The following is a 26,428-nucleotide window of genomic DNA, read 5'->3' on the forward strand; positions in this document are numbered from 1 at the left end:
CAGGGTCTGGCATACCAGCTGTGCTCTGAGCAAGAGGGCTTGTCCCCCGAAACACATCAGCTGGTATTATCTATTTGAACTTGAAGTGTTCCACTGATGGGCTTGCTTTTGAATCCTGGGTTTTATACAACACTGTTATTCACAGTGATTTTGTGAATATAATTTACATATTTTATTCTTCAATAAAGTACTGTGGATAATGCACTAGGCATTTGTGCCCTTTGTATTTTATTGTTTGTGCAGTTACAAGATTACTGATCTTAAGAGGACTGCAACCCCTAGATTATCCAGTCCAGGTTGTTCAGTGACTACGATTAGAACTCCCGTGTTCAGCTTCTTTGGGAGTTTATAGGGCTACCTGTGGTTACCCCCCGAAATGTCATGTTCAGTGGCCAGAAAGTACAGGAGGCTGAAGAAAGGAAGACCAAAAAGTTCCTGTGGTTCCAGGAATGTAGTTGGCTGCAGGGGCTGGGACTGGTGTCTTGCAGGAGCGTAGCCAGCAGGATGTTCAGATGCGTCGGTTTGGGCCGCAGGCAGAGACATGGTCAGCAAACAGGCAAAGGATCGGTTCATGGAGCAAGCAGACATGTGGTCAATAAATACATTGGGGTTAGTACAGACAGCAGGCAAAGGAAACACTGCATTGGTGTTGTGGTTCACAGGAACATTTTTTGCTGGCTGCACTGGTCTAGTGACAGTGGAACTTATGTAGTGGCAATCGGGAACTCTGTTGCTGGCTTACACTGGTCTTGTGATACTGGGACTGGTGTAGCAGTGATAATGAAAACTGTTGCCTGCAGCACTGGCCTGTTGTCTGCTGTAGGTGGCAGCCAGAAACACTGCTCCTAGCTACACAGGTCTGGTGATACTGTGGCTGGTGTGGTGGTGATCAGTGAATTGTGACTGGCTGCACTATTAATGCTCATTTACATGTGAGTTTGGGTGGCAGTAAAATCCTACTGCCCCTCAACCGCTACTCACTTTAGCTGCAGACACAGTGGCCAGGGATGTACACATCCAACAGCTGCAACGCTTTGCTTGGCAGCTGAAGAAAAACTTATATCCCCTGAATGCCCTCAAATTGCGACCTGTTCAAATGAATAGGGGTGCTTGTGCGGGATCCAAGGGGTTAAAGCAGGTAGTGAGGAGACGATACAATGTCTTCTTGCTGCCTTTCAAATGCTCTCTGAAGAGTAATCCAAACACAGATGCCTCTTCCAAGAGCATCACACATGTGAACAAATCCTTATGGTAACACTATGACTGGTGTGGTGGTGATCAGGGAAACTGGGAGTGGTGTGGTGGTGATTAAGGACACAGAATATCCGCACTGGTTTGGTGACATTGTACCACTATGGCGGTGATCAGAGACAAAGAATGGCGGCACTGACATACAGTGATATCAGAGCAATACATGATCACTGTCACAATTTTCCTTTTTTATTTTATATAAACTTTAACCATAGCAGTGCAGTGTCACCTTAGACACTCTACTCCTCATTGGAAGTGGGGAGTGGTGATTGAAATTTTATTTTTTTAGACTATGATTGCTTATACAGCAATGTATAGACAATCATTATTGTGCTTGGCATCATTCATGATGCCATTGTGTACTATAGTGATAGCTGTGATTGGTTACAGCTATCATATGGTGCAGGACTGCTGTGGTTGGCCCTGTACCATGTGATCGATGTGACCAATCAGAGAGATCACACAGGAGTAAAAAAAGGCAGCCATTTTTACTGCTGCTGAATGTGATTGCTGTGGTTGATTACAGAGATCACATGGTACATGGCCAATCACAACGGCCCTGTACACCAATCTGTGATCCTCTGTGTCAAGTGGACACTGTGGTCTCAGATTTTTCCTAAATGCCCATTCAGGGAGGATGTACAGGTAGATGCTCGTCCTACCTGGTAATATATGTGCAGTGGCCGGGCAGGAAGTGGTTAACAAGGTTACTAGTGTTAAGGATCCTGCAGACAAGAAATTTGAGTCCAAGGGGTCAAGTCACTAATAAAAATTGCAGTGGAAATTTTGGCTCTGAAGAAGAGGGTTCTCCCTCGAAACGTGTCAGCCAGGTCATTGCGGATGCCATCACACCATCCAGCAGCATAGAAGTGTCCTGGAGGCGATTGGTCCCTATTCCCTATTTCCTACATGCGTGTATATATATCTTACGTTTGTGAGTATAATGTATGCTACCTATTTGGATTTTGATAAACTTTTTTAGCAGTAATGCACAAGGTTGGTGTACCCTTCTCTTGTTGTTTTTCAGTGTTATTGGATACCCTTGGTCCTGAGGGGGCAGCAAGACCGCTAGTTTTGTGCAAAAAGAGCATTTAGATCACTCACCTTCCCACATACCACTTGAGCGTAGAGATACTGTTTTTGGTCAAGTCACTAATGCTTGTTGTGTGAGATAAGCCTTGTGTTTTATACAAAAAGTCCCCTGCGATATGTAAACTGTCTATTCACTACCAGTAAATACCACAAATGTGATAATTATCTGCAGTAAATATCGCAAAATATGCAATATTACATTAAGGTTTATTTACTAAAAAATACATTTGTTTTTTATCTTGTGGTTTAGCCACTCACTGTTTTACAAATGTATTAATTAAAAGTTGGAAGATTTAGCAGAGGTATTCCTACCACTGCTAAATGTGACAGCTCCATCTCAGGGATGCTGGTTGTTAGGGAGAGTCCTAACAGCCAGTGATTCATCCCTGCACTTCTCTTTCAGCTGTCAGCCAGAGATTCCCTACTCACAGGTAAATATAGACTGAGGAGCAGGGACAGTGTGAAAAAACAGTGAGTTCCCCACAATCCATACCAAGCCCTCTGAGTGTTAGTACACCCAGCACCAAAAGAAAGAACAATGGCCTGGGGCCCCCTAATTCCATACCAGACCCTTAGCATGCAGCCTGGATTTCCCATGGCAAAGCACCCTGACCCCATGCTGATGAGGACAAGGGCTTCTTCCCCACAAACGTGGCCCAGTGGTTGTGGGGTTCTGCCAGCAGGGGGCTTATCAGAATTTGGAATCCCCCTTTAACAGTAGGAGGGCCCCCAGATAACCCCCCATGTGAATAATTAAGGTGTACACAGTAACCCTACTCATTCACAAAAAAGTTGTCCAATGATGCAGATACATGTCAATCACAATGAACGATTCATCCTGACCTGAAAGAAAAAACCTGATGCCTGCCAAGACACCTCTGATTCCATTGCTTCCCTCGTGCTGACATATTTGGCAATGACATCACCCAGGTGACTCTGCCCCTTCATTTACTTTAGTGGCCGAGACCTGGAGTTGTATTTCGGCTCAAAGAAAGCAATGGGATCAGATGTCATCTTGGGGTTCCCACCACTAAAATAAACAAAAGGGTGGAGGTCACCCGGATGACCCCACCCCTTTGATTACTTTTACAGCAAGGACCCAGAGATGCATATTTGATCCTGTTGCTTCCTTTTCCTCCGAATGATATCTATGGTTCCCCCCTGTTAAAGGGATGGAGTAACCCATGTGACATACCCATATGGAACCTCGCTTGTTTTTTTTTGCATTTTTGGCATGGGCCCCTTAAAATTCTTATTTAACTAGAAGGGTCTTATGGATTGTGGAAGAACCTTTCTTTTTTTTTTTCTTTTTTTTTTTTTTTCCAACACTGTCCTGGCACCTTTGCTTACTTTCAGTAGAGATTCCCGGCTCACTGGTTGCTAGGATGCTGGCGGGTGCATGCGGTATTTAACACATTTTCTCATTAGTTCATCAACAGACACAGCGTATCTGCTTTATATCATAAAAACATAATTTGATCTGTGCTTGGTAAATAAATTAGAGTTAGTATTCAGCACCAACAGGTTTGATCGTATGCCAGCAATACAAATTTAAAACAAAGGGTGCAGCACCAACAAAAAGTCCCATAAACACTATATTCAAAGTCCATGCGTTGCAACTAGCAAAGATGTTGAAATCCCCACACCCACTGAAGTGAGAAGATTGCACATGTCACCACCGTGGGAAAAAAGGGGCAATCCTACTTACTGGATGTTGTTGACCCTGAGATTATAGAGAGGTTAATATCTGCATGTAAGAAGCCAAGATTGGATAGATCCACACGAGAGTCAGGCACACACAGCTTCCTCCACTGCAGTATCTAGAACCCGGTACACTCCACACTCCTAGTATAATGGGCTTCCACTCCCGAAATAGCATACAAATCATAAGCAATAAGCCTCAAATAAATAAAGCGATACAATGGCGTAGTAGTTCTAAAATTGCTAAATGAGCTATTTTATTATAAGGAGATGCGCTCACATTCAATAAAAACATCACAGGCGTATCAATTTGTAAAAAGATGGCCACTGCGTATCGCGTGCTTATGTTATGTCGTAGGAGACGCCTTTACGCGTTTTGTCATATAACAACGTCTTCAGAGGCGTGGCCGGCAGACGTAGTCACGCTTTAAATAGCACCTAAACCGGAAATGACCGGTTACAGAATGTTTGTCACCAGCTTGCGCCTCATGATGCGCTCCATACAGAGGAAAAGGAAAAAATACTCTCATGATTGAATGTATTACTAAGAACTATACTCAGTATTTTAAAAGAGGGAAAAGGGGAAGAATATTCTACCCCAATAAAGGCCCAAATTTATTTCCAATTGTGACCAATATATCCAACCCAAATAAAAAGTTCATAAGAAAATATAAAAAAGTATGTATCACGATGTTACGCATAGTAAAGGCGCCATCTAGTGGACTTTCAAAAATAAACAATCACTTTTCCACATAACTATAGGTGAACAGTACAAGAATAAAGGGCCAAAATTTCACATTACAATGGATAGACATATATAATATAAAAATGGCAAATATTCCCGATGTCTTTTATAAAAACACATATGTCAAAATAAACCTGAACCATGAATAATATAAAACAAATCATAAAAGCAAAATACAGTAAAACCTTGGATTGCGAGCATAATTCGTTCCGGAAGCATGCTTGTAATCCAAAGCACTCTTATATCAAAGCGAATTTCCCCATAAGAAATAATGGAAACTCAGATGATTCGTTTCACAACTATTTATTCATAAATCCTTCAATTTATAGTCCATATAAAAAGATTATAGACTTGCGATAGGTGGTGTAACCATAAAATGTCCATCCACAAATAGCCGCTTCCACAATGGGATTGGAAGCAAAATCCAGCAGGAGCTACAGGGTATCAAAGAGAAGAGAGGCGCCTCTAAGTGTAGCAATATGGTTCCATGTAATGAAGGTACAACATTTAGCAACTCACATGGTTGATGAATAAAACAGGCACATCTAAGTATGCAGGCATCCGGGGTAAAGCTGTCCACATAGACCATCTTCTGCACTGCCGGCTGCCAGTCTGTAATACTGACCGGGAAGGCCACCCTGCAGTAAAGCGATCTGAAAGCGAGGGGTAGCATGGAAGGGATGACGTAGATGACGGTGCGGAGGATGGTCCTATGTGGACAGCTTTACCCCTGATGCCTGCATACTTAGATGTGCCTGTTCCCATCATCAGCCATGTGAGTTGCTAAATGTTGTACCTTCATTAAATTTAACCATAGTGCTACATTTAGAGGCGCCTCTCTTCTCTTTTATACTCAGCTGTGACTTGAGGCTACTTGTATATCAAGACATCGCTTGTATATCAAGTCAAAATTTATTTGAAAATTTTGCTTGTCTTGCAAAGCGCTCTTAAACCAAGTTACTCTCAAACCAAGGTTTTACTGTATTATAAAATCACCCATTGTTTAAGAAGCAATTAATGTCCCACTCTATGTACACATAGGTGCGTAGCTTTTGAGGTAATAAATCCAGCGGGTCTAGAGCTTCGAGATCTCCCGCCGGATATAACTCTCTCTCCAATGTTGGGAAAAGCGGTCTATGCCCACAATTAGGGTCCCATCAGGTTTTTTCATGTGGTAACACGCATAATGCTTGGACAGACTATGTCCAGGGAACCCTCACCGGATATTGCTCATTAACTCTGATTTGCATGGTCCTTATTGTACAGCCCACATATTGTAGGCTGCATGGACATTGTAGGAGGCAAACCACATTGGTAGATGAACAAGTAATGAAAGATTTAATATCATACATTGTGGACATGACGTGAGATTGAAAGGTACACACCCTCCTATCCATTAAAGAATTAACACGACATACAGCGCATTTTCTGCACGGGAAAAAGCCTTTTAGATCTTGGAAAAGTGGTTCTCTAGGGATTTTCTATGATATTAGGGGCTACATATAATCTCAAAGATTGCACCCCCCGGTACACAACCTGGGGTTTATCCACTAATAAAGGACCAAGTAGCTTATCAGTTTTAAGAACCTTCCAATGTCTAGAAAAAATATATTTGATGTCACGATGCTGGTCAGAATAAGTGATAAAAGAAAAGCCAAATTGGTTCAAATCTCTTTCAAACTTGGGCTTACCTTCCAACATTTTTACTCTGTCAAGACTACCAACGTCTGTAATTATGCTATCCAATTTATCAGGATGGCCACCTCTATCTATAAATTGGGATCTCATATAGGGTTATATCGCCTCCTGCAGGAGTAGGACTAGGCAGAACAAAAAACTTGGCTACCCCTATTGGCGTCCTTAGCTGGTATATAACCCCCTCTCTGCTATAGGTATTCAGTTTGTTTCTGTCTAGTCAGGAGTAAAGACATAGGCTCCCTGCTGGGATCTCGAGGTCCTGGCAATTTTTTCTCCTTCTATGCATCTTTTTGCCTTTTTTCCTGGGAGGTCTCCAGTCAACTGCCGGGCTGGGCAATGGGCTGGATAATCTAGATCCAGTGGTCCCCATAGTCAAGCCAGGGAACACATGCAGACCGCAGCTATGCGCTAGGTCGGCCGCGACATAGCCTCGCGGACAGAGGCTGGCCCGCGATTTAAATGTCTCGCAGGGTCACATACGACCAGGCGCTGGTCCGAGTCGTAGCGCCCCCTTGGCCAACAGCTCCCCCACTTCGGTGGTCAGGAGTACTGTCTGGAGCATCACCCACACCATGGAACAGTAAGTACAGTCCCCCCTCTCCCCTTCGTGCGGCCTGGGGTGGACGTGGGTACCCTCCAGGGATGGTTAGATCTGCCTGCAGGTTTCCTCCTCCCGTCCTAAAATCCCTCAGTTGAGCTTGCCTTTTCTCCCCTCCATCCCCCCTCTGTAAAGTCCATAGGGTGGGTATGTCCTGCTCTGGCAGCATGGGATGCAGTACCTTGAGTCTGGTGGGGGTCCCAGTGCAGAAGGCGCAGCGGAGACCCCTGGGTGTCTCCCCTCCATCCCCCTCTGTAAAGTCCATGGGTTGGTGTATGTCCTGCTCTGGCAGCATGGGATGCAGTACCTTGAGTCTGGTGGGGGTCCCAGTCCAGAGGGCGCAGCGGGCATCTCGGAGACTCCTGTGACAGTCTGCCATTGTTCCTGCAGCATTCAGTGCAACCATGTTTGTGTAGTCCGTGATGTTACAGCATTTTCCCTTGGTCCGGCATGACGCTGGAGACGGCCGAAGCCGTGCGGTGGTGCCTGGGCTCTAGGCCCTCCTCTTCCTTAAGGATATGAACTGTTTGCACACATGGCGAGCTGCAGGGTCCAAACATACGGTGCTCCTCTGGTGGGTAGTGGTGAGTCCTTGGAGGTCCCTGCTAGTAGGTGCCTTGAGTGTAGGGGGATCAATAGTGGTGGCAAAACCTTTTTGTTACTGCTCCCTTTTCCTATGGACTCCCCCAGTGACCCCCTCATGGAGGCGCCAGGTCCCTTGGAACCTCAGCTCCCTATTGTTGCACTGACGGCGGTCCTCCAGTCCTTGGTATCCTGGGTGGAAGCTGTGGGTGGGCAAAGGCCCAGGAGGAAGCGTTCCTTGCCCTCTCCTGCTCAGTCAGTCTCCTCTGATTGTGAGCCTGGTGTCCCCGTGGGTGTGGCCCATCCAGTGGCACATAATACCATGCCCCTCAATCTGTCCGATAGTGAGGATGACTCCTCCACAGTCACAGCAGCGAATGAGAAAATGCTGGTGAACGCATATATTACTGAGGTGTGTGAGACTTTAAAAATTGAGGATGTGGCTGATGTGGCCACGGATGTGGCTGTCCCTTTTGGTACACACAACACCTTGTACAGCTAAGGTGTTTCCTTATCTTCCTTATTTTGACAGATTTATCTATAAGGAGTGGGGGCAACCAAAGCAACCCTCAGTACGTTAGCCCTTTGAGGAAACACTTTTTAAAAAGTGGACTAGTCCAACAGTGGTGGACCCTCCTGTTTCCAGGTTGAATAAAGCAACCACGATCCCAGTAGAGGAATCCCCATTTTTTAAAGACCGAGCTGACAGGAAAGCAGAGGCGCAGCATGTTTACTATTACTGGTTCGGTATTGCAACCAGTCTTGACCTCAGCCCTGGTGTCTCACTCCCTAACTAAATGGGCCAAGCTTTTGTGTCAGGATTAGGGTAATGAGCGGGTTCCCTCTGTCTACATTGATCTGGCAGACCAGTTGGTTCAGGGGCTTCAGTTCTTTACAGTACTGCCAAGCTCTCCGTTTGGTGATTAGGTGCGTGCTGTGGCTTAAGAACTAGTCTGCAGACCAAACCTCCAAGAAAGCTCTCATTGATCTGCCCTTTCAAGGCGATCACCTGTTTGGGGCTACTCTGGATGGCATCATTAGGGTCTCACGGGAGAAGGGGGAGAGAGTACCTTCCTGCCACAGCCTAGGAAAGGGAAGGAGCTTTGTCGTAAATGTGGGCCCCCTCCTCAGCCCATAGAAAATTTATTTTGTGCTTCCCGCATGGCAGATAAGGTAAATAGATCTTTCAAGTCTTCTCTAGAAGATTCCAAGCAACTTTGGTCTGTTAAACCTAGAGCTGGCTTCTTCAGACCCGCAGACAAGACCCCATTCAGCATGAAGGTCTGCCCTCACCCATGACTGGGGTAGGGAAACATCTTCATGGGCTTCCGGCCTCATGGACCATCTCCTTGAGCGTCAAGGGGGTCCACAAAATGATTCTTTGGGGGTGGCGCCAAAGAAGGGGGGCAGATTTTATCTGTTTTTGGGTTTTTAGGCCCTGAGTCTCTATGTGCGGATATAATTCCTGCAAAGGTTCGGGTGATGTCCGTACTACTCAAGGTCCCCGCTATCCCCGTCCAGGAAAGGTAATCACCTGGGTCTGACTCTGGATTTAATGTTGACCGGGTGGTCCTTTTTCCCTTCAAACTTCTGGAACCACAAGCTGTGATTTTCTGGCTGCTGTCACATGGACAGTCTTCTCTCCTGACTTACATACAGGTTCTGGGTCTGGTGGTGTCTACCTTCAAGACAGTTCTGTTTGCACAGTCCTGTGTGTAGCTCCTTCAGTAGGTTCGGCTCGACAGGAGGATACCGAGGTTCATGGCAAGGTCACAGGTTTCTCTGGCAGATGCCACAGGCGTCCTAGGGGCACTGTAAGGTCAGAATCATCCTCGGCTCAAGCCGCAAAGAATCAGAGGCAAGGGTCTTCCAATCATTTTGGTGGCCATAAACATCCCTTCGGGGCTGCCTCTCACTGTTTTAATGGCTTAGCTATTGAAAGCCAGGTACTGAGGGGCTAGAGGTCTGTCTAGACCAGTGGTCCCTACAATGTTGAAGGTGAGGAAGTCGACTCCTAACAAGATATACCATCCTACGCGGAAAGCGCACATTTCTTGGTGTGAGTTGATTGGTGTTCATCCTCGCTCCTTTTCTGTGGCTCACATCTTGGCTTTTCTTCAATGTGGCGTTGAGCAGAAGTTGGCCTTGATCACCATCATTGGCCAGGTGTCTTCCTTAGTAATCTTCTTTCGGTGCCTCTAGCCATGCACTCTTAAGTTCTCACCTTTTATTCAGGGGGTTCTACATGTGGCTCCACCTGTACGGTTTCTTTTGCCCCAATGGGATTTAAACGTTGTGCTCTCAGTTCTCAAGAAACCTCCATTTAAGAATATTCAGGAGATTCCCTTGCCTATGTTGTCCCAGAAAGTGGCATTTTTGATGGCTTTTACCTCGGCCCGCAGGGAATCGGGGGTTGGCGGCACTATCCTGTTGTACTCCCTATTTAGTGGTCCCTGTCTGTTATTACTACCCAGAGTTATCTCTGACTTCCATTTGAATGAGGACATTGTGTTGCCCTCCTTGTGTTCCAAGCCAACTCATCCCAAGGAATTTGCTTTGCATACCTTGGATGTGGTTTGGGCGATTCGGGTGTATCTGGCAGCCACAGAGTCTTTTCAGGGGTCAGACTAGCTTTTTGTGGTTACACAAGGACCAAGGAAAGGGCTGGCTGCTTCTACGGCTACCATCTCCACATGGATCAGACAGACGGTGACTCAGGCCTATTCTTTTAAAGAGCAGATTCCTCCTTTCCCTGTCAAAGCACATTCTACTCGAGCGCTTAGTACTTCCTGGGCCTTCCGTCTTCAAGCGTCAATATCTAATTTTTGCAAGGCAGCCACTTGGTCATAGGTGCACACTTTCACCAAATTCTACAAGGTAGATATTTTGGCATCTGTAGATTCTTCTTTTGGCTGCAAGGTTTTGTTTGAGGGCCTGTTCCCTCTTGAGGTGTGTTTTTCTTGAAATTTTTATTTCAGATAGGGCTCCTGTGACCCGGTTGGGGCTCTTCTGTTTAGCCTTGATTTATTTTCCCCACCCTTCATTTTCCTTTTGGCACTGCTTTTGGACATCCCTATAGTCATGATTATGGAGTGCTGTGTCCGTCGATAAACTAAAGAGACAATTGGATTTCTCTTTTGTTATTTGCAGACACAGCTCCTGATTCTTCTTAACCATTGGGTTATACTGCCCCCTACAGGAGTAGGACACTAGGCAGGAAAAAGCTTGACTATGCCTATGGGCAGTCCCAGGGGGTATACACCCACTCTCAGCTATAAACACTCAGTTTTTTCTGCCTAGTCAGGAGTAAGGACCTAGTTCCTTGCTGGGATCTCTGGTCATGGCGATTGTTTTTCTTTTTTAAAAGGAATTATTTCCTATCTTTGTTATTTTGTTCCTGTGAGAATCTACACTCAGTTGCTGGACTGGGAGACGGACTGGATATTCTAGATCCAGAGGGTCCCCCCAGTCTGGCCAGTGGGCACGTGCAGAACGCAGCCCCGCACTAGGTCAGCCACGACATAGCCATACTGGACGGGGGCTGGTCTGCAAGGTAAACGTCTCGCGAGGGCGCATACGACCTGGCCTTGACCTGGTTTCTCCTGGCTGACAGCACCCACATTACAATGGAGCGGTGGTCTGTCCGGAGCGGTTCCCACCCTGTTCCTGGTATGGTAAGTAGCTGTCCCCCCTCTACTCCTGGAGTGTTTTGGGGTGGATGTGGGCCCCTCCCTGGGACGATGGGACCCCTGGCTTCTCCTACCAACCAGCCCCTCTAAAATTTTGGTGGTCACTGTGGGTGTTTCGGCTCCCTTCCCCCCCCCCTCCTCCCTGGGTGAGGTTATGAGCTGGCTGTTGCCACATGCTCTTAAGGGGGGGGCTGGAGTTGCTGCTGACCGGGCTTTCCTTGTGGGCAACGGGGGGTTGTGCAGGGTTCCCTGCCATCCTGGGGGTTGGTTACTAGGGCGGGGATGTTCTCTGGGCTCCCTGCGGCGGTTGTTAGGCTGGAGGAGTGGATAGTTTAGCATCCGCGGGCCTCACGCGGCCGGATCCAGCCTAAAATGTAGGCCGTGGCTTTGCTACTTGGAAACTATGTGAGACAACCCCTGTGAGCATGGCTGAAGCCACTGCCTCTCGTTTGGGCATCAACCCTCCCCTCTGCTGCCCCTGGGTGGTTAGCTCTGCTGGGGCTCGCGTCCAAGTGGCTGGGTGCCCACAAAACTTTAGGCCTGCGCCCTACTAGGCCATGCGGCCCCAGTGCATTTAGCTGAAGCCCCCACTCTTCCTTTGGGCATCTGCCAGGCTGGGATCCGTGCACTTGCGGCTGGGCCTCAACAAAAATTTGGGCTTGTGGCCTGCTAGGCCATGTGTTCAGCTTGGCGCCTCCCTTCGAAGGGGTGGCGTTGTGGGGGCACTTCATTTTTTAATGACAGCCTTGCCACCATTATTGTGTGGGGCACCTGCCCCTTTTAGCGCTGCGGGACCATCAGGGTACCCTGTGCGTCCGCGTCAGGCGGGCGGCCCACTTTTAAGGGGACTATTTCCTACTATGCCCTTTATGGAGGGCGACCCCCCCTTGTTTTTTTTGTTGCGGGGTCCAGTAGGTGGTCCATTTATGAGCCCTTGGTCGGCGTCCCCTTTGTGGGATCACAGTTGGCTGCCTCCCCTGATTGCTATGTTTTCCGGGTGAGCTTAGTATATAGCGCCCTACTGGGGATTCTCTGCTTAAAAAGTGAACGGTCCCACCTGTAGTGGACTCTCCGGTTTCCAGGTTAAATAAAGCTACCTTAATTCTGGTTGAGGAGTCCCCGGCCTTTAACGATCCGGCTGATAGGAGAGCAATCAGCCTTTGTTTGGCTCATTGGACAATTTGTCTTCAGGGGTATCCGGTACAAATTCTTTTGGACAAGGCCACAGCCGTGGTCTATGTCAAGCACCTAGGAGGCACAAGTAGTGTCCTGGCGGCTCGGTAACTAACCGGCATTCTAAGGTGGGCTGAACAATTAGTTCCAGCCCTCTCAAATTTTTGCCATGACTCCTGTGCAGGATGAAAGCAGAAGGGATTCCGTCCAGGATGAAAGCAGAAGGGATTCCGTCCAAACTGACCTCGCCGGTCTTGGTACGCCAATCGGGTACGGCTGGTCGCCGATGCTCCATGGGGACTTCCTCTCAGGGAGGATCTGCTGTCCCATGGACCGATCTTCCATCCTGCTTCACAATCGCTGGCTTTGATGGCTTGGCTGTTGAACGCCAGGTGCTGAAGGATGGAGGTGATTCCCACGCTGTTGAAAGCCAGGAAATCTACTTCTAGGAAGATCTACCATTGTATGTGGAAGACGTACATTGCATGGTGTGAGTCTCGCTCCTTCTCGGTGGATTGGATCGTAACCTTCCTTCAATGGGGGGGGTTGAACAGGAATTGGCCTTGAGTACCTTCAAGGGACAGGTATCAAAAGTCAGACTCTATATTTGTGCTCACGGACGGACCTTACAAAGGGTTGTCCGCTTCTTCTGCAACCATTACCAGATGGATCAGACAGATGGTGGTTCAGGCCTATTGCATCAGGGGTCAGGTTCCTCCTTTCCTTGTCAAGGAGCACTCTACTAGGGCGCTTAGAGTCTCCTGGGCTTTCCATCATCAAGCGTCAGTGACGCAGGTTTGCAAGGCGGCCACCTGGTCGTCAGTGCACACTTTTACGAAAAGTGGATGTGTTGGCATGCGGATGCTGCTTTTGGCCTGCAAGGTTTTGCTGGCTGCTGTTTAAAGGGCCTGGTCCTCTTTCAGGGTTTGTTTTTTTTTTTTCAGGTAAGCTCCAGTTGTTTGTTTGAGCTCCATGTTACCTGGTTAGCTATGGTTAGCCTTGGGAATTTGTTTCTGCTTTTTTCCCACCCCTCATATTTAACACTGCTTGGGGACGTCCCAATGGTTAAGAAGAATCAGGAGCTGTGTCTGTCAATGAACATCAGAGAAACGGGTTTTACGGTAAGTCAAAATTTCCAATTTTTGTACTCACCGTAAAAATCCATTTCTCTAAATTCGACGGACACAGTACCCACCCCTCTAAGGAGTTTTTTTACTTCTAATACTGTTTGCTACTAAACTAAACACCCATAGCAGAGAGAAGGTTATATAACCGCTGAAGATGGCTCAAGGACATAGCCAAGTTCTGTTTTCTTTCTAGTCCTACTCCCGCAGGAGTCGATATAACCCCTATATAACCCTATAGTTATGATTAATAGAGCGCTGTGTCCGTCAATGCACTCAGATAAACGGATTTTACAGGGAATACAAAAATACAATTTTTTAGTTAGTTGCCTGCTCCTGAGATATATTATGCATGAGTTATTGTAACAAAAAAAAAATGAATGTAGTATTTATCTCTTAGTGAATTGACTCCCCTGTCCTCCATGTATCTGTGAACAAACCATTTTGGCTTCAGCTTTAGTGGCTCAAACTCTGGTCAACTGAGCAAAAATCCCTGTACACCTGCCGCAAGTGTAAGCACTACTGACTTTGAGTTTTGGTATCCTGTAACCTTTTGTTAAAGGTGTGATGTGAATCTTGATTCCTGTTATCCAGTGTCACACAGAAGTCCTGCTTTCTGTTCAGATGGCCAGGACCCTAGAATTAAAATCCTGGTGGCCCTAAAAAGGCTTTGCTGTGTCTCCCCTTTGTGGGAGACCTCTTCCCACCATCTCCAGTAATGTTACGGAGGGAGTAGGAATTTAAATCTACTCCGTGCTCATAAAGTGAAAAAACACTCTTGTGAGACCAAAGCGATTCTTTTTGTACCCTGAAAATTAGCTCACAATTGTCATCTATGACATCTGGGAAACCTTGGCAGGCCAAGAACCCCAAAACCTTGAACAAGTCTTTATCTGCATGAAGATTTGGCCCCATCTGCAGACTTTTGGGGGACCCTGTCTGCCTTTTATCTAATTCCACATAGTGGAACTTACTTTCTGAGTGGGACAAGTCACCCCTGTCCTTTGCCAGGAAAATCCAGTTGGGCCTATGTGCTTGTTTGTCCCTCACATGGTGGGTAGCCTTCCTGACCCTAACAGAGGGTGGGCATTTGATTCCTTTATGGTGGAAAGTGGTCAAGACAGTCAATTCTTCTAGGTTTGGGAGGAGTACAGGGCACATTGTCGGTTCAGGCATGTTTGTAGCCAGAGGAAGCTACGTTTTCAATCAACAATCTGGAACTTTGAGTGATTTGCCTGTCTCTCTTTCACTGGACTTAACTGCAGTTTGCTCAAGATCAGGATAAATTCGGACAACACCATGGCAGTTGTTTACCTCCCTTATACAGGGTCAGTGAATGGATGCACTGTTCACATTGTTGGTTTAATTCTGCCTGATGTACACCTTCCCACCTTTGGATTCTGCCTCCGCTACTTAAAAGGATCACTGGAGAAGCAGATATTCTGACAATTCTCATAGCACAGGAGGGCTTGGTATGCAGACTGATCACTGATGTACTGTGGCCTCTACCTGACCCACCAAATTTTCACAAGGACAGATCTTGATTTCTGCTTTCCTTACAACTTTGCTGTTTAAACCACAGAGACCTTTCTTTTTTTTTCTCTTCTTGTGGCAAGCAAGATAAGGTTGCAGTTTGGCTGGAATCTTCATTTTCACACAAGGTGGTCATTGCATACAAAATAAAATATTGTAAACTCCTTTTATTAGTCCAGGTTCTACCCATTCTTTTGAGATTTGTCTCCATTGTCTGAATGTAGTTAAAATGTTACAAAACCCACAACAGTAAAATCAGTCTGTACATGTAGTGATGCATGCTTTTTATTCTCTGTGGAACCTAAGGGGCTAATCATCTCCATTGTGTAAAAAGGCTGTTTGATCTTGTATGCACAGATCCTCCTCTTGTTCCACTGACTCCAGAACATGTCCAGATAAGACAGAGCCTTTGGAGTTAGGCTGCACATGCTCAGTTTGGTGTGTATTGCTTGCTAGAGTGTTTTTTTTTTTATTTGGCCCTGTCCTGATCACATGCACTCTCCTATCAGCACTGTCCAGACAGAGGGTCAGAGGTCCTGCATCCTGATATGACAGCTCAGTGCAGTGTAGTGCTCAGCTGACACTGCTAGAAGTCACAAAACTGCTATATTCTGCTGATAAGAAAAGGTATTTAGCAGTTTATATTTACTAAAATGATTGCATTTCCATGTTCTGTGTACTGTGGAAACCAGATAATGTGACTACAGGGTCCTGGGTTTAGTAACACTTTAAGGTTGTTAAAGTTTATTTAAACACCAGTTTTTCCTCTTTTGCCGTCCCTGTAAAAGTGCTCCAGCTCTGCCATGTCTTGGTGGATCAGACACACTATTATTTAGGCTGTCAATTAGTTGAAAGAAGAAAGTTCCCCCTTTCCCTTAGAACATTCCTAGGGCAATGAATGCCTTTTTGGCATTTCATCATTAGACAACTTTGTCTCAGGCCTCTAAAGTTGTCTTCTCTCGTCGCTGTCAGGACATCTCCGGGGCTTCATGAGCGGAGCGAGTCCCTAGATGTGCATGGAGAAGATGCTGGGTAGCGTGGATGTGCCGTTTTCCCCCGAGATAAGCAGAGCTAATGCTTCATGCGGCCATCTTAGACAGCAGTCGCCACGCCCCCCCCCCCCCCCCATGCTTCTAAAGTATAAAGGGCTTCCACTCTTGCTTTTACCAAGTTCTGATGGGTCTGCAAAGGCAGATGCTAGTGTAGATTGCAAGATTTAACAGGCAGGTCTCTAAGCCCCTTGTTTTTGTTTGGCTACAGTTTATCTATTATTTAGTGTTGGGCTGTACCTGTCTCTCTGCTTTGAACTGCTTTGGGACATCCAGTGTTTAATATACAGTAAAGTGCTGAATCCCTCAGTAGACTCAGGGAAAGGGATTTTATGGTAAGTAAGACAATGCCATTTTTTTCTTTCAAAGATGTTATTTTACTTTGCAAAGTGCATGTTGGTAAATAAGGGGAACAATACTATGTTTTCAAAATGAACATGTTAACCTTTTTTACTTACTTCAGTTTCCCATGTATTTAAAAATGCATGTGCTGAATTTCTTGTAAATATATTGAAGATAGAAGTGTTTTAAAGGGTATCTCTAATGAAACCAGTATTAGAACTCCTATTGAGGTATTACTGCTCTTTGGGGCTCTTTTGGAGCGACTTTCCCTCACTATGTGTGAATGTTCTTGTATGTCTGGCCTTATCTTCTCTTTTTAGTTTTGGATAGAGAGAGGAAAGGATGAAACCCCTGTCAGGTTTGCACATCTAGCAGGGGCTCTCTAAAGCTGAATATGTACGGATCGAAATTTGACCAGTTCAGCAGGGACCAGCGGAAGTTCGATCTGTGTGTAGCCCTCCTTTCTGGATCTGATGGAAATTTTTCATTTGATCAGCAGCTGCAGCGCTGATCAGTGTGATCAGATTACAATGTTGTGTTTGTGAATTCCTGCATCTTCGTCTGCTGACTTATTTAATTAAATTATTTTCTTACTCTCTGTCTCGGTGACAGAGTGTAAGGGTAAATGGAAACACAGAAATAAAATATCTTTTTAAAAAGATATTTATATCAAGAGTGTAAGGGGATATACATATTTTATCTTAAAGTAGTACTAAATGCTGGAACTTTAATGCATGGATATAATCGTTTTACATATAATGCACAATACTGATACATTTTTACTTTAAATGTATTTGTAATATGCCAAAAATTACCCCCCTCAGTCTATCAACCCCCAGCTTCTCTGGATTCAGATATTGATCTTCTCTGTAAACATTGAATTTTTTTTTTTTTTTTTTTTTTTTAATTAACAAACCTGTCATACTTACCTGCTTTGTACAATGGTTTTGCACAGAGCTGCCACAATCCTCCTCTTCTGGGGTCCCCTGCTGGCACATCTGGCTCCTCCTGCCTTCCAAGTGGCCCAAAGCAAGCTGAAAAGTATAGCATAGAGTGCCCCTATAGCAAGGTAGAAAAAAACGAATGCCTTTAGAATCACTTTAAAACACTTCCTTCTCCTGCCCAGGACTACATGTCACATGAGAAATTGCTCCTCACACATTCACAAGTTTTCAGGCACTTACTGACATGTATATACGGTGTACTGAGCTGTATGTGTCCTGCACTGTGTATACTGATGTGAATGAACGGTGTACCGAGCTGTATGTGTGATGCGCTGTATTTTCTGATCTGTAAACCAATAATGCATTCTGAATGAAGGCCAACTAATCGGCTGACCAACTAATCAGTAATGAAAATAGTTGACAACTGTTTTTATAATCGATTATATCGATTAGTTATTTCAGCCCTAGTTAAAACTCTTGCAGGTTATTATTTGCTGTCTGTGTTTCATTGGGTACATTTCCCTTCATTTCCTGTCCTGGGGTGACCACAAGAAGTTAGAGAAGCTCTCCCAAATTAAGGATATTCTCCTCTTAGACAGTTTTACGGGGGAACAGATATTTACCCATACTTTTTTTTTGGTACCAGCAGTACAAATGGTGAGTCTCCAAAATGGGGACTCATACAGCAATAAAAACTTGACAGAGGGTCTAAATCCTTCCCCACTCTACTCAAAACTATAAAAAGGGTTTGCATTTACAGTAAAAATACAAAGATGCACTTAAGCCAAAAAGTTCAATATGCGTTTGTTTACAGTTTGTCATGCAACTGATTCCATTATTTTCATTACATTGTTGACTGTTTCAGTTTTTGTTAAGTCCTTTTTCAAATGTTATGTCCTGCTTACCCTTATATTTTTCCTAATATTTCATCCCTTGCTGATAATGCTCTCTGGCTTCCTCTCTGCTCAGGACTCGGGCCCCCCTCGGCCCCCTCTCCCTCTTTCATACACACCTCTGGATTCTCCTCCAGCTGTCCCTCCACCCCCAGGGGAGGGCCACTTCCAACCTTGGCCTTACCCTGTCTCTCCCTGCTGGCCACACAGTGAGGTAACTAGGGGGCATGCACTGTGTACAATTATGGGGAGGGAATGTAAATGTTAAGAGTGCATGGAAATGTTTGCTACATCAGACAGCTTAATTCATGTTTTTCCTTGACAAATATAGTTTCCTTTAATGTATCATGCATTTTCTTAAAGTGTATTATTTTCCAAAATACTATAATTCATCATACCCTGACAAAGATATTCATCAGTGTGCAGCGTGGTACTGTTTGTCATGATCAGAGGTAATAAATTAGGTTCACAGATATATTGCATAATTAAGAAAATAATTCAAAGTAGAAACACACCCAAAAACTTTAATTTTAATAACATTAGAACTGTCAAATATCTATCAAAAATGTATTTGTCTCTTTCCTAATTTTTTTGATTTTCTGTCATTTTAACCTGTATCATTTGGATAGGATATAAGCTGAATCTATCTAGTAAGGACAGAGCGCAATAAAAGAAAAAACTTGAATTAGTTTAGTGGAACAAGGTTCAGAAGCCCTTTAAGGTTTTTTTGTTGCAGTTGATTTCCTTTCTGCTGTGTCACAAGGATTGATAAACAGGATTTGTATGGCATGCTACTTTATCAGTATTGACTTGTTTATATGAATTCCTTTTCATAATGTGTTTTTTTTTACTGTATATTAAAAAAAAATGTAAGTGGGTTGCCAAGTCTGATACAATTATTAGGCCCAGGTGCAATTAACAAAATGTAAATGTTAACTTATTAAAGGATAAAAAAAAAAAAAAATCTACACTAAAAGAATGAACTCTGCTATAAGAGCAAAATGTGAGTTTTCATTGGTGATTTTATCCTGCAAATACCTTACTGTCATGGAATACTTTTTGAATCTGGTCCAGAGACATTATGTTTGGCAAATTAAAGCTCCAGCTTGAACAAAAACAAGCCAACAGCCTCTTGCAAAAATGGAAAAAAGCCACTCCAGCTGATACATGCAACCTACGTCTGGTGCTGTTATGTCAGTTATCTTGTAATATATTCCTCTAAGAACATTTGGAAACTATTTTGCTGCTTAGAGAACACTAAAAAACATAATAGGATTCTTGTTGAGTTATTTGTGAAACATTTTCCTTTTCAAATTGCTTCATTCTAAAATGACAACATGCAAACATTAGCAGAGCCACAAGAAAAGTTAAAATGTATCTTAAAGCCAAAGTTCTTGTACACAAATTTTTATTTAAGACCCCGTTCACACTGGGGCGACCTGGTCGCCCCAGTGTGAACGGGGTCTAAAGGAGTTGTAAAGGCAGAATATTTTTTATCGTAATGCATTCTATACAATAAGATAAAAAGCCTTCTTTGTGCAGCAGCCTCCCCAGCACCCCCTAATATTTACCTGAGGTCCAACGATGTCCAAAGTTGTCTCAGCCGTCCAAGATTCTCCCTCCTGATTGGCTGATACACAGTCATTGGCTGCCGCTGCTGTCAATCAAAGTCAGATAGCCAATCAGAGGTGAGAGGGGGTAGGGGGCAGGTCAGGGCTATGTGTCTGAATGGACCCTGCAAGCTGTGACTGAGCTCAGGTGCCCCCATAGCAAGCTGCTTGCTGTGGGGGCACTGAACAGGAGGGAGGGGCAAGAGAGCCAAAGAGAAACCTGAGAAGAGGAGGACCTGGGCTTCTCTGTGCAAAACCTACTGCACAGAGGAGGTAAGTATAACATGTTTGTTATTTTTATAGGGAAAAAAACAAGACTTTACAATTACTTTAAATATGATCCTCAATAGCCACAGGGGATATAAATCTACTTTCTCTGTCGCTCATTGACAGACGTAGTCCTCGTTGATTAATAACAACTCGGGGTTATACTGCCCTCTACAGGAGTAGGACTAGACAGGAAAGAAAACGTTCTGGCCACACCCTAGGGGCAGTCCCAGAGGGTATATCCTCTCACTTCCTGCTACAGCAAATCAGTTTTTTTCTGTCTAGTTAGGAGTAAGGACCTAGATTCCTTGCTAGGATCTTCGGTCCTGGCAAGATTTTTTTTTAGAAATACTTTTTTAGACAGCTTTTTTTTCTCCAGTGTTCCTGTGAGATCTTCAAGCAAGTACGCTGAAACTGGGCGACGGGCTGGATGTTGAAATCCAGTGGTCACCCCAGTTCAGCCTACGAGCGCGTGCAGGCCATAGCTCCGCGCTGGGTCAGCCGCGACATAGTCCCACTGGACGGGGACTGACCCTGCGAGTTAAACATCTCGCCTGGACGCCAATGACCTACAGAGTCACGGCGTCCGTATTGGTCGACAGCCCCCCCACCCCGGTGGAGAGGGGTTCTGTCAGGAGTTGGCGCCCGCCTGGTTCCGGTATGGTGAGTAGAATGTTCCCCCTCTCCCCCTGTCGGGTTGTTGGTGGACGAGGGCCCCTCTCTGGGATGGTCGGACACTTGGTTTTCTGGGTCTCCCCTCTATCCTATAACAGGTCACAGATCCCCCAATTTGAGTGTGATTTTTGTGAATAGAAACCAAGAGACTTGGTTTGGGAGCTGACTATCTAAAGTCACTATATGACTGTAAGGGTGAATGAAGTCAGTGGCAGACTACTAAAAGGCATTACTATTGAGGTATAGAGGTATCCTACCTGTCTAGTGTGTACACAGGCCGATGCCTATGCCTGAGTTACTGCAGCCACAGATCGCCATCCCTCCAGAAAGCCAGTCACTTCCACAGGCCACACAGCCTCCCGCAGGCCGAGGCACTTCCGCAGGCCGCACAGGCCGAATGCACACATCCCGCAGGCCGCTTGCAAGCCGCCGCTATCCTACACAGGCCGCCGCCATTTTCCTGCAGATCGCACGAGGCCGCCATATTGGCGTAGCCTCGTGTCTCCAGCATGGGGGCGGCCATGTTTGAGGTGACCAAACACCTCGTGGAGTAATTGGGAGGCGCCGGAAGGCATGTAAACGGGCGGAGCCGCCTCCTTGACCCAGGGAAAGCAAGCCAAAGACTTCCTGTTTGTAACAGACAGTGCTGGAAGCAGGTTGATAAGAAACTTCTGTGCATCAGGTGAGCCTTGGGGTCTCTCTCTCTCTCTCTTTCTGAGGGGTCCAAGCAGGTAGACTGAGGGGCGCTACTGCGCTGGGGGACTACGTTTAAAAAAAAAAAAAAAAAAATGTTTTTTTTTTTTTCTTGCAATTAATTGTTTTGTGTTTGCTGGCAAGTGTTTTGTTACATGAACCCTGCCACTCATGTATCCCCACCTGATCCCCTCGGGGTGGCCGCAGGACCCTCCAGTACCCCACTTGTGATGATGCATTATCAGCAGTTTTGGAGTCTTTGGTATCCCAGGTGGAGGTAGCCTGTCAGGGACGGGGGTCAAGAAAAGCGACCCCCGCCTACCCCTATGTCATCTGATACTTCAGATACGGATTCTGAGCTGGTCATTGCCGGGAAACCTTGAATCTTGAGGTTACACCGGCAGAGGTAGCTGAGACTCATATTCCTTTTTTGGTACTAGCAAACCTACCAAAATGGTGAAGGGTTTCCCTTGCCCAAATGGGGTCTTCCGTAAACGAGCCCCTGCTATTTCCAAACGCATTGCTAGGCGCTATCATTTTGAGGAATCCCTCATTACAAAGATGGACGGTACCACCAACAGTGGACTCACCGATTTCCAGACTAAATAAAGCCACTGTTATCTCGTTGGATTGACAGAATGGGCCCCACCCATCTCTAGGGTGGGGTGACGTCTTCACCGGTTTTCGGATCCAGGGCTTTCCAGAATCCTGGATAAAGGGGTTTGCAAGGTCATATGGTCAGGATACAAGATCGAGTTTCGATCACTTCCACCGGTGCGATTCTTCCCTTCCAATATTCGACATCCCCGGGTCGCTTAAAAAGCTTTGCGGGGAACAGCTTGATGCAACAAGCAGTGGTAGTTCTCATTCCTTGGAAGAGTTCTAGTCGAACCATAGGCGTGCGCACAGGGTGTGCCGGGTGTGCCCGGGCACACCCTAATCACCTAGGGCACATTAGCATTATCGCTCTGTTTGCCAGTGAGGAGATGGGAAAGATCTCCCTCGGACCTGCTCTGCCATAAGAGAAGTGCCACACACTTCTATTTCACTTTGCCAGCAGGGAGAGTAATGTATCAGGGCCATGTACATGTAGGCAAACACATGCATGTGTATTTAAACTTTGGGGTGCACACCCTAATGCAATAGGCTGCGCACCCCTATGAGTCGAACCTGTTCACAATGCCCAGGAAAAAGGGCTAGGTGCGTCCAATTCTGGTCTTGGAAGAGATGGAGTCCATCCATACAGTGGTGGCCTCCCTGCATCAGGGGGATTTCCTGGCGTCCATAGACATTTAGGATGCCTATCTTCATATCCCCATCTTTGCAGGACATCAGCGTTTTCTTTGCTTTTCCCAAAGATCATCCCTGGTTCCCACCAGGAGTCTGAACTATCTGGGCCTAATTTTGGATACATCCTTGGCAAGAGTGTTTCTCCAGGCGGAGAAACTCCAGAAGATTCAGTCAATGATTCGGATGTTGCTGTCCGTCAACTGGCTGGGATTGATGGTCGCCTCCTTAGAGGCAGTACCGTTTGCCCAGTCTCATACCCAAATTCTCCAAAGAGGAGATTCTTCTCATATGAAATCGGAATCCCGATTCCCTAGACAATCGGATCCGATTGAGCGAGCAGACCAGGGAGGCTCTGGTCTGGTGGCTTCGGTCTCCGATACTCAGCCAGGGGAAGTAATTTCTTCTGAAAAATTCCAGGTTACCGATAAAGGTGTTGAAACTGAGAGCGATCAGACTTTGTCTGATTTACTGGATCGAGCAGCTCCAGGGCAGTCCGGTTCGGATCCAATCGGACTATGCCACGGTCATGACTTATGTCAATCACCAAGGGGCACCAAGAGTGCCCTGGCGGCCATAGAAGTGCCCAACATTCTTTATTGGGGGAACAGTTGTTCCAGTTCTCTCCGCGATATTTATCACGGGGGTGGACAGGCAGATTATTTCAGCCGTCAGATTCTGGATCAAGAGGAATAGTCTCTTCATCCAGAGGTATTTCACCAGCTGTCCCTTCATTGGGGCACCCCGGATATGGATCTGTTGGCAGGTTGTCTCAACAGGGCTAGCGCCCGCGATCCTCTAGCGGACACAGCAGACGCGCTGAGCGCCCCGTAGGGGAAATATCAGCTACTGTATGTCTTCCCCCCTCTCAAGTTACTGCTGAGATTTCTCCGCAGGATAGAGGTGGAGGGAACTCCAGTTATCCTGGTAATTCCGGGCTGGCCTCGTCAAGCAGGGTACGCCGACTTGGGCAGGCTAGTCGCAGACGCTCCTTGGAGACTTCTTCTCAGGGAGGATCTGCGGTCTCAAGGACCGAGCTTCCATCGTGCTTTACAGTCGCTGGTTTTAACGGCCTGGCCATTGAGACCCAGGTTCTGAAGGACAAGGGGTTGTCAGCTTCAGTTATTCCTACTCTAATTAAAGCAAGGAAAGCGACTTCTAGCAAATTCTATTATCGCACATGGAAGACTTATATTGCGTGGTGTGAATCGTTGGGATTTCCCCCACGTACCTATTTGGTGACCCGAATTTTGGCTTTTCTGCAAAAGGGGGTTGAGCAGAAACTATCCTTGAGCACTATCAAGGGTCAGGTTTTCAGCGTTAGCAATCTTCTTTCAGAAGCCGCTGGCTACTCATTCCTTGGTGCGGAATTTCATCCAGGGGGTGCGGCACTTAGCTCCGCCAGTGCGCGCGCCCTTACCGCTCTGGGATCTTAATTTGGTTTTGTCGGTTCTGCAGAAACCTCCCTTTTAAAAGATCAGGGAGATTCCCTTGCTTACATTATCCCAGAAGGTGGCCTTCTTGGTGGCTATCACTTCTGCACGCAGGGTGTCAGAACTGGCTGCATTATCATGCCATTCCCCATACCTAGTGGTTCATAGGGATAAGGCAGTTCTTCATCCGAAGCCATCCTTTCTTCCTAGGGTGGTTTCAGACTTTCATCTGAATGAAGATATTGGGCTACCTTCCTTGTGTCCTAAGCCCAATCATCCTCAGGAATGTGCGTTGCATTCCTTGGATGTAGTTCGAGCAATCAGGGTATACCTGAAGACTACGGAATCGTTCCTTAAAACGGAGTAACTTTTTGGGATCACGGATGGCCCCAGAAAGGGGTTGCCTGCGTCTGCCGCGACTATCTCCAAATGGATTAGACAGACGGTGGTACAGGCTTATTCTATGTAAGGGTCGGAATCCTCCGTTCCCTGTTAAGGCGCACTCTATTCGGGCGCTCAGTACTTCCTGGGCCTACCGCCATCAGGCGTCAGGGGTCCAGGTTTTCAAGGCGATTACTTGATCGTCGGTTCATACCTTTACAAAATTTTATAAAGTTGATTTGATGGTATCGTCGGATGCCTCATTTGGCTGCAAGGTTTTGCAGGCCGCAATTTGAGGAGACCGTTGGTCTACCTCGAGGGTTTGTTGGGTTTTTTCACTTAGGTCTCATCTTTTTGCTCGATGAGTCCTTGATGCTTCTGGTTGGCTCCGGTTGAGCCTTCTGGATTTTGATTTCTGTTATCCCACCCCTCATTTGTGGCACTGCTTTGGGACGTCCCGAGTTGTTATTAATCAACGAGGACTACGTCTGTCAATGAGCGACAGAGAAAAATGGATTTTTTAAAATCTTACCGTAAAATCCTTTTCTCTTAAGCTCATTGACAGACGTGGTACCCGCCCCTCTGTTTTTGAGTTGGGTTGGGTTAAATTCTCTAAACACTGCTTTGTGACATAACTGATTTGCTGTAGCAGGAAGTGAGAGGATATACCCTCTGGGACTGCCCCTAGGGTGTGGCCAGAACGTTTTCTTTCCTGTCTAGTCCTACTCCTGTAGAGGGCAGTATAACCCCGAGTTGTTATTAATCAACGAGGACTACGTCTGTCAATGAGCTTAAGAGAAAAGGATTTTACGGTAAGATTTTACAAAAATCCATTTTTTTTGCACCAAGGCACTTAGCAAATCTAGCTATTACCTCGTACAAGGGGGGGAGGGTGACATTATCATCACTGTGCTGCATGTAGGCTTAAGGATTGAGTGTTGGCTACTTCCTGCTGAACTGGTTGAATTTTGATGGAGTGAAAGGCCATTGGGAGGAAATATTTAGGATGTTCATTTTACTATGATCTATTTGAAGCTTTATACAGATTTACATCAATGAAAACAGCTACTATGGAAGTGTCTATGATACACCAATTATTTTGGCCTAAACTCCTGACACTGAATGCCAGCCTACCTTTAGGATTGAAAATGAGGATCATTGCACCTAATATTGCTATAGCAAGATGTGAGATAGTATTTGTCTCTAGTGGGAAGAGGGTCTTTGAGGATCAGGAGTAGCACTCCAAAATTTGCAGGGCTCTAGAAATATCCTATAAAATGAAGCTCATGCTTTATAAATGCACTACTGACTTGTTCCTTACTTCCAGCCCTGACTTAATCCTGCAATGAGTACTTTGGCCCTTGGATGAGCAGGTGGTAAGGAATCAAGTAAATGCTTGGAGTGGAGAGGTGTATTAATTACATGGCAGCTGTACTGTATTAAAGCCCTTTTCCTAAAAGTCATTGGGGATCTAATTTTCCTAGATCCCCAAACCTACAATCCTAATATGGTTAATTCTTTAAAATCTCGGGCTCCCCAGGTACCATATTTCTACTGTTTTTAAAACTGTATGCTAGTTAGTAATATAATTATTTTATGTGGTGCCCATACCTCCCAACCATCCTGGATTCAACGCAACCCTCCTGGAACTTCAAGAAAATCCGGTGT

General features: G+C 45.8%; 1 protein-coding gene across 2 annotated transcripts in view; it reads left to right on the top strand.

The window, feature by feature from the left end:
• PLEKHA6 (pleckstrin homology domain containing A6) overlaps positions 1-26,428 on the top strand; it is a 949,845-nt gene that overhangs the window by 595,319 nt on the left and 328,098 nt on the right. The window contains exon 18 of one of the 2 annotated variants that reach the window (XM_082245107.1): positions 18,491-18,628. The exons of the other annotated variant lie outside the window; for it this stretch is intronic. Coding sequence (XP_082101233.1) covers positions 18,491-18,628 — 138 coding nt within the window. The remainder of the gene's footprint in view (positions 1-18,490; positions 18,629-26,428) is intronic. 2 annotated transcript variants of the gene reach the window in all.

This window comes from Pelophylax lessonae, assembly GCF_965119305.1.
Source record: "Pelophylax lessonae genome assembly, chromosome: 2".
Classification (NCBI taxonomy): Eukaryota; Metazoa; Chordata; class Amphibia; order Anura; family Ranidae; genus Pelophylax; species Pelophylax lessonae.